We start from the raw sequence: 7,543 nt of genomic DNA, 5'->3' as shown, positions 1-7,543 counted from the left end.
CGACATCATCACCGCGACGCAGCATCTGAACACGCGACATCATCACCACGACACAGCGTCTGAACACGCGACATCATCACCGCGACGCAGCGTCTGAACACGCAACATCATCACCGCGACGCAGCGTCTGAACACGCGACATCATCACCGCGACGCAGCGTCTGAACACGCGACATCATCACCGCGACGCAGCGTCTGAACACGCGACATCATCACCGCGACACAGCGTCTGAACACGCGACATCATCACCGCGACACAGCGTCTGAACACGCGACATCATCACCGCGACACAGCGTCTGAACACGCGACATCATCACCGCGACACAGCGTCTGAACACGCGACATCATCACCGCGACACAGCGTCTGAACACGCGACATCATCACCACGACACAGCGTCTGAACACGCGACATCATCACCACGACGCAGCGTCTGAACACGTGACATCATCACCGCGACACAGCGTCTGAACACGTGACATCATCACCACGACACAGCGTCTGAACACGCGACATCATCACCGCGACGCAGCGTCTGAACACGTGACATCATCACCGCGACACAGCGTCTGAACACGTGACATCATCACCGCGACGCAGCGTCTGAACACGTGACATCATCACCGCGACGCAGCGTCTGAACACGTGACATCATCACCGCGACACAGCGTCTGAACACGTGACATCATCACCGCGACGCAGCGTCTGAACACGTGACATCATCACCGCGACGCAGCGTCTGAACACGTGACATCATCACCGCGACACAGCGTCTGGACACGCGACATCATCACCACGACGCAGCGTCTGAACACGCGACATCATCACCACGACGCAGCGTCTGAACACGTGACATCATCACCGCGACACAGCGTCTGAACACGTGACATCATCACCGCGACACAGCGTCTGAACACGCGACATCATCACCGCGACGCAGCGTCTGAACACGTGACATCATCACCGCGACACAGCGTCTGAACACGCGACATCATCACCACGACGCAGCGTCTGGACACGCGACATCATCACCGCGACACAGCGTCTGAACACGTGACATCATCACCGCGACACAGCGTCTGAACACGCGACATCATCACCAGAGGGTTATAACAGAGGTTTATTAATATGTACATACTCTCCCCCCCTCTCTCTCCTCTCTCCCTCTCCATCTCCTTCTCTCCCCCCTCTCTCCCTCTCTCCCTCTCTCTCCTTCTTCCTCTCTCTCTCTCCCCCTCTCCTCTCTCCATCTCCTCTCTCTCCCCCTCTCCTCTCTCCCTCTCTCTCTCTACACCTTCTCTAATCCTCTGAGTTGGAAGGGGATTTTGCGTCACGCCAAATTCGCCGCCGCCTCCGGACATGTTCTCGACCTGCTCCCACTTTACACTTCTCCGCTCCACCTTTTCCTCCTTCTGCAGAACTCGGCCCGGGCCTAAAATACGTGAAATGAACTTTGGATTAAACATTGCAGCTCCACATCCGAGGTTGGACCCGCGGGGGGCGCCAGGACGAGCGTCGCCTTCTGCATTTCATACGAGGCTTTGAACCGCGGGCTTCTGCATGGAACAGTCCTCCCTGTGTCCCCCTCCTGGCACGGCGCCCCCCTGTGGTCTGGAAGTGTCCCCCTCGCACCAGTTTTGTCTTGTTCCAGTGGTTTTCGTCTAAATTTAGCGCTGGATTGGAACAGGCCGCCTCTGTGTGCGCCGCGGAAACCTCCAGATGTCAAGTTCAGCCCGAGCGGCCTCCAAACGTGTCAACAGCGAGGAGAAACGATCCGTGTGAGGGAGGGAGGGAGGTGGGGGAGAGAGCGGGAGAGACATGTGACAGGCGAGAGCCACTTTTCACACTTTTCACCTTGTTCTAATGTCGTCGCTTCCTCGAAAAACAACCCTGGACGAGTGTTTTTGTGTTTTTATAAGAGCGTTTTGTAATAGTTACAGTGTTGGAGGCCGTGGCAGGAGTGATGGATTAGAACTCGTACCTATGACGCCAAAACGGTTGCCTAGCTACCATTTACACCCGGGCCAAAACTCAGAAATGATCGTTTGACAAATAATAATCTATAAGAGCAGCTTTATTTTGTTGAACTAATATTTAAATTGTGGAAAAAAATGTGTTTGTTTAATATATTTTTGATCTCCAAATTGTGATGTCATCAATATGTTTGACTTTGTTCTACTTCCTGTACTTCCCATGACCTCATCTGTCCACAAGAGGGCAATAGAGCGTGAACTCCAGCTTTATTTTAAAATCAACAAAACTTATTTGTTTCACAGAGAAGTCATTATCAGTCATTTGATGCTGCATTTTCTAATTCACATGAAATTCAAACTTCAAATCCTAAAATGCCCAAAATAAACCAACAGAGGTTTCCATGGCATTTTCACCAGGTGCGACCAATCCACACCGATGAAGACCTTGATGCTGATTGGCCGAGAGAGCTCCATTTATAAACACCATCACTTTCTCCAGTCCACGAGCTCAACAAGATGCAGCGGAGACGACTGTCTAAGTGTGTGCCTGGTCACCTGGTGACCGCCGCCCTTTTACTGGCCTTTCACTGGACACAAACGGAGGCCTCGGTCTTGAGAAAAACCGACAGACGCGACGGACGGAAAGAAGCCACTGAGACTGCGAGTGACGTCCGAGAAGGAGTCATCGTGTTTGGGAAAGCCCCTCAAACTGCTTCCTTGGATGAGCTCCAAGCTGACTCTACAGGTAATCTGAGGCGCTCAGTGACTGAACACGCTCTGTGGATCTGTGTGAGCGTCAGTGTTCATCCAAACATCATACTCAGGCTGAAAGGTCATGGAAGCAGCTCTTCAGCTCTTTAGTGCCATTAAAGCCTCTTGATCTTCAGAGACTTTGTGCAGCTTCTGCCACAAACTCAAAAGGTTTTCATCTTCAGTTGTAATTTAGTTTAATTTTGGGCTTAACAATATCTTCAGTTCTGACACTTTGCATTAGCTCGTTCTTTGGAAGTGATCATAGGCCAATACAATAGGCTTTGTGCCTAGCAGCAGTGGCTAGTAGTAGCATTAGCGTTAGCATTGAGACAAACACTCCTTTTTGAAATATTGTACTGTTTTTGTAAAGTCTTAAACATGATGTTAGACATTCACAACTGTACACTCTGATCTTTACTATTTATTCATTGAGTTTTGAATTCCCAGAGAAAGAATTGGACAGGAAGTATGATAACACTGAGCTAGCCAAATGTGTAAATGGCTAACTGCAACTGTAGACAAGGCTAATTAAATTCATTTTCCAATGTGTCATTAACCAGATAAAACTAAAATACCGTTTGCATCGTCTTTAGAAAGAGGTGACAGTATTTTAAGGGTATTTAATTCACAAGACTTAAGATGAGTAAAAGTACTGTCAATACTAAATGTGTTTGTACACCAAACCCTACAGTACTTCAGCTTGAGTAATTGACTGAACTACTTGTACTGGTGTAATATTTGACCAGGTGTATGTGAAATGTTCTGTCATGAAGTGCTGCAGGTAATGGCTGAATTGTCACCTGTACTCTTGTATGTTCTTTTCAATTGTTTCTACTTTTTTTTTTTTTTTTTTTTTTTGCGCTTGCAGGATTCATTAAAGGACAAGTTTTGGATGTCAGCTCACAAGAAGCCCAGTGGAAGCGCATGTCTCCTTCACTGCAGTGTGGACAGGACCATATGAAATTTCAAGCCAGTGGATCACCTGTATTTGGACTGGGCCAAAGTGAGTAACTAAAGCTCAGTTTTAAGCATTCTCGGAGCGGCTGTTAATGAGCTCCAGAATGTGACTGTGTTTAAAATGCACGCATTTGGTTTTAAATGTCTGGTTCTGTTGTAGATCCTTCCATGCCTTTGTCCCATGTGCCTTCCAAATGTGGCTACAAAATTCAGCGACGTCCCTCTGGTGTCGTCATGACTTTCCCCTATCATGGCTGCCATGTTGCTCATGAGGTAAACGGTGACTCTGGAAAAAATGTCTTACTCTTTTAAGAAACTCTAAATGCACTCTTCTCTTCAGGGTGGACACTACAGTCTTCCACTGCGTTGGAACGGAGTCCCGGTGACCCTAAAGTGCCCCACACCTCAAGCTGACTATACACCTGCTGCTCCACAAGACTCCGCCCTTCATCCAAGGTCACTGTATAATCAAATGCAACAGGATCCAGCTCAATGGAAAGCATACTATTCCTATTTGCACCATAACCAACACCAGACCACCACTCCACCTCCACCACAAGATCCAGCTCAGTGGAACCCTCACTTCTCCCACTGGCACCAACTGCACCATAACCAACACCAGACCACTACTCCGCCACCTCCACCACAAGATCCAGCTCAGTGGAACCCTCACTTCTCCCACTGGCACCAACTGCACCATAACCAACACCGGACCACTACTCAACCTCCACCTCCACCACAAGATCCAGCTCAGTGGAACCCTCACTTCTCCCACTGGCACCAACTGCACCATAACCAACACAGGACCACTACTCAACCTCCACCTCCACCACAAGATCCAGCTCAGTGGACCCGTTACTTCTCCCACTGGAACCAACTGCACCATAACCAACACCGGACCACTACTCCTCCTCCACCTCCACCACAAGATCCAGCTCAGTGGACCCGTTACTTCTCCCACTGGCACCAACTGCACCATAACCAACACCAGACACCCAATCCACCTCCACCACAAGATCTAGGTAAGGGTCAGTGGAACCCTTACTTTTCTCAATGGCACCATCTGCTCCATAACCAACACCAGATCAATACTCCACCTCCACCACAAGATCCAGCTCAGTGGAACCCTTACTTTTCCCACTGGCACCATAACCAACACCAGACCACTACTCCACCTTCACCACAAGATCCAGGTATGGGTCAACAGAACCCTTACTTTTCCTACTGGCACCAACTGCTCCATAACAAAGGCCAGACCACCACTCTACCTCCACCACAACAACAACATCATCATCCAGGCCAGGGTCAACAGAACCTTTACTTTCCCCATTGGCACCATAACAAACACCAAACCATCACTCCTGCTCCGACTCAAGCTGCTGCTCCCTGGATGTGGAAACATTAATTTTCCTAATTGCAACATCAGCTCGGACTCCTGCACCACTGCTCCTCCTTTGCTGCCCCCACGTAGACTGCAACTTCTGCCCCGAATGGTCCTCAACTCTCTGGCATACTTTTTAAGGATGGCTCCAGAAGTATCTCTGGGTGTCTGGTCTACCAACCGCATATCCCACTTAACTGACCCATCCAAGCCCGGCGTTTCAGGCAACCCTCACCTGAACCGGTTCTATGTTAGCAAAGTCTCTAGGGTGCACCAGCTACTGCACCTCAATCTGGTCATCCTTGGCATGATTCTTGGTGCACTCAGTTTTTGTGGCTTCATTAAACTTACTAGTTTTAAAAGTTCCAGGAATATGGCTATTCAGGGTTGGTCAAGTTTGAAAAGTGTGACTGTTTGTGCTGACTGTAAACCATGTAAGATTTTTAATTTGACTAATCAAGTTAATGGCTTAGGTTCAAAATATAAACCATATCAATGTTAGGAAAAAATACTGTCTTGTAAATTGTTTGCCTAATGCTATTAATAAAATGTAATAACACGTCTGTCTGAGATACTCCTTTCCAATGCTCCAGCTTTTTAAAGGGCATAACTTATAAAAAGCTAATTTGGCAGAGAACTCCATTTGTGTTTGGACCTGGCATAGTGTCGTTTAGCTGTGTTTGGACCTGGCATAGTGTCGGTTTAGCAGTGTTTGGACCTGGCATAGTGTCGTTTAGCTGTGTTTGGACCTGGCATAGTGTCGTTTAGCTGTGTTTGGACCTGGCATAGTGTTTAGCAGTGTTTGGACCTGGCATAGTGTCGTTTAGCTGTGTTTGGACCTGGTATGGCCGTGAATCAGTCTTAGTTTAGTTTTTTTTTAGACTTTGTTTGATTAAGTCTTGTTTTTAATTTGATTGTACGATTTGCACTGTTGGTTCGCCAAAGACATTGAAGTTTAGACCTTGTTCAAACATTTATTTACATTCTCCAAGGTCAATAAAATGTATACCACGCTTTTTACATTTTCTTGGTCCAAAGCCAGACCTTTTAACTTTCAGAAAAACAAAACTAACTATTTTGCACAGCAGGGCCCACTAATTTTTTAAGCCGTTAAAGATTTAAATACAGGTTTGTGCTGCGTCTGAGAATTTCAAAGTCTTTCAATTCCGCCGCGCATGGAACAATGACATGTTTATAGTTTCGTATGTCAAACGAGTCCTAGCCATGTGCAAAGCTCCAAATCCCAGCGTTCTGTGTGTAATTTCTGTCGTTATTCTGCAACTCGGCCCGTCATTTTAGCGTCACGTGACCGCTCAAACCGCACTACACGCCTGTCGACACGCACGGCTTTGTTTACACTGCGCTGCCGACATAGATCATTATGGATTGTGCAGGCGAGCGCACACGCAGACAGGCCAAGAAATGTAAAACGCTGAGAATACGGTACGCGCTAGACTTAAAGGACGGACCGCGCGAGTTAACGCTAGTTCAGTTAATGATTTAAACGTGTATGTGTGAAGTACTATTGTTTTACGCCTGGAAAAAGGGGCAAAGACCGAACGGTTGCAAATGTATGTTCAATGTTCTGTTCTGTGGTTAAAAATTGAGCTTTTGGAGGTTTGCTGACGATATTAATTGCCGTGACGGTAGGTAAGGATAATGTAGAGCTGCGTTTAACATTGGAGTCATATATGGCTTTCTTTTTATTTACAGTCCCAGAGAAAAAGTGCAGGTGACCTGCTCCATTATGTAAAACAAAATCAACAGAAATAACAAATGTTGGCCATACAAAAAAAACCTCTCTCACTGGCGCCCCCCTCTGACTTTAAGACCTACTCATTTAAATGGCAAACGGAATCCCTTAGATATATGTGTCTAAGGTGTGGTACTTCATAGAGACCTATAATTACTTATGGAGAAAAAATATCTTGAAAAATGGAACCTTATCCTTTACTTACGTCTGAGTGAAACTATAAAAATGAATGTTTTGCCCAGATTTCTCTCTCTGTTCCAGACTCTTCCGATTTCCATCCCCAACCGGCTGTTTGATTATGGCAAGGGGGAAAAAAAACTGTATCCGATTCAAAACTTTAGAATCATCAGAAGAAAAAGGAAAAGATTACTTTGTTTCAGCTCAGATCAGAACGTTGCTGGTGCGATGCAGAATATGAAGCTCAATGGTCTCATATTGAGAGTAATGTTGTGCCGGGGGTTCCTGTGCAGGCCTTACTGGCAGCTGACAGACGCTTGAGTCATTTGGAGGAAGTTGAGAATCCCTGGGTCAAATCTGTGCTTACAACAGGGAAGGAGCTGATCAAAACATACAAACTGAACAAAGATGTTAAAATACTAAACTGGTTGGCTCATGACCAAGGTTTTGTACCAAATTGTAAAAGAAATCTGAACTTTCAAGGGAAATATCAAAATTATGTCAATGCATTTCTAATCTGGACAAATACACATATTAAAAAGAAGTGGG

At 46.7% G+C, this 7,543-nt stretch overlaps 1 protein-coding gene across 1 annotated transcript; it reads left to right on the top strand.

Annotated features, from left to right (window-relative positions):
- Positions 1-2,465: 2,465 nt before the first annotated feature.
- LOC140369421 (uncharacterized) lies at positions 2,466-5,088 on the top strand. The gene is made up of 4 exons (XM_072456771.1): positions 2,466-2,718; positions 3,595-3,729; positions 3,844-3,956; positions 4,024-5,088. The coding sequence occupies exons 1-4, from the start codon at positions 2,490-2,492 to the stop codon at positions 5,086-5,088; spliced, it is 1,542 nt and encodes a 513-aa protein (XP_072312872.1). The 5' UTR covers positions 2,466-2,489.
- Positions 5,089-7,543: the final 2,455 nt, after the last annotated feature.

Source organism: Eucyclogobius newberryi, unplaced genomic scaffold (assembly GCF_026437365.1).
Source record: "Eucyclogobius newberryi isolate DKJ021-1_F unplaced genomic scaffold, fEucNew1.0.hap1 SCAF_20, whole genome shotgun sequence".
NCBI classification, from domain to species: domain Eukaryota; kingdom Metazoa; phylum Chordata; class Actinopteri; order Gobiiformes; family Gobiidae; genus Eucyclogobius; species Eucyclogobius newberryi.
This window is presented reverse-complemented; position numbering and strand designations above follow the sequence as displayed.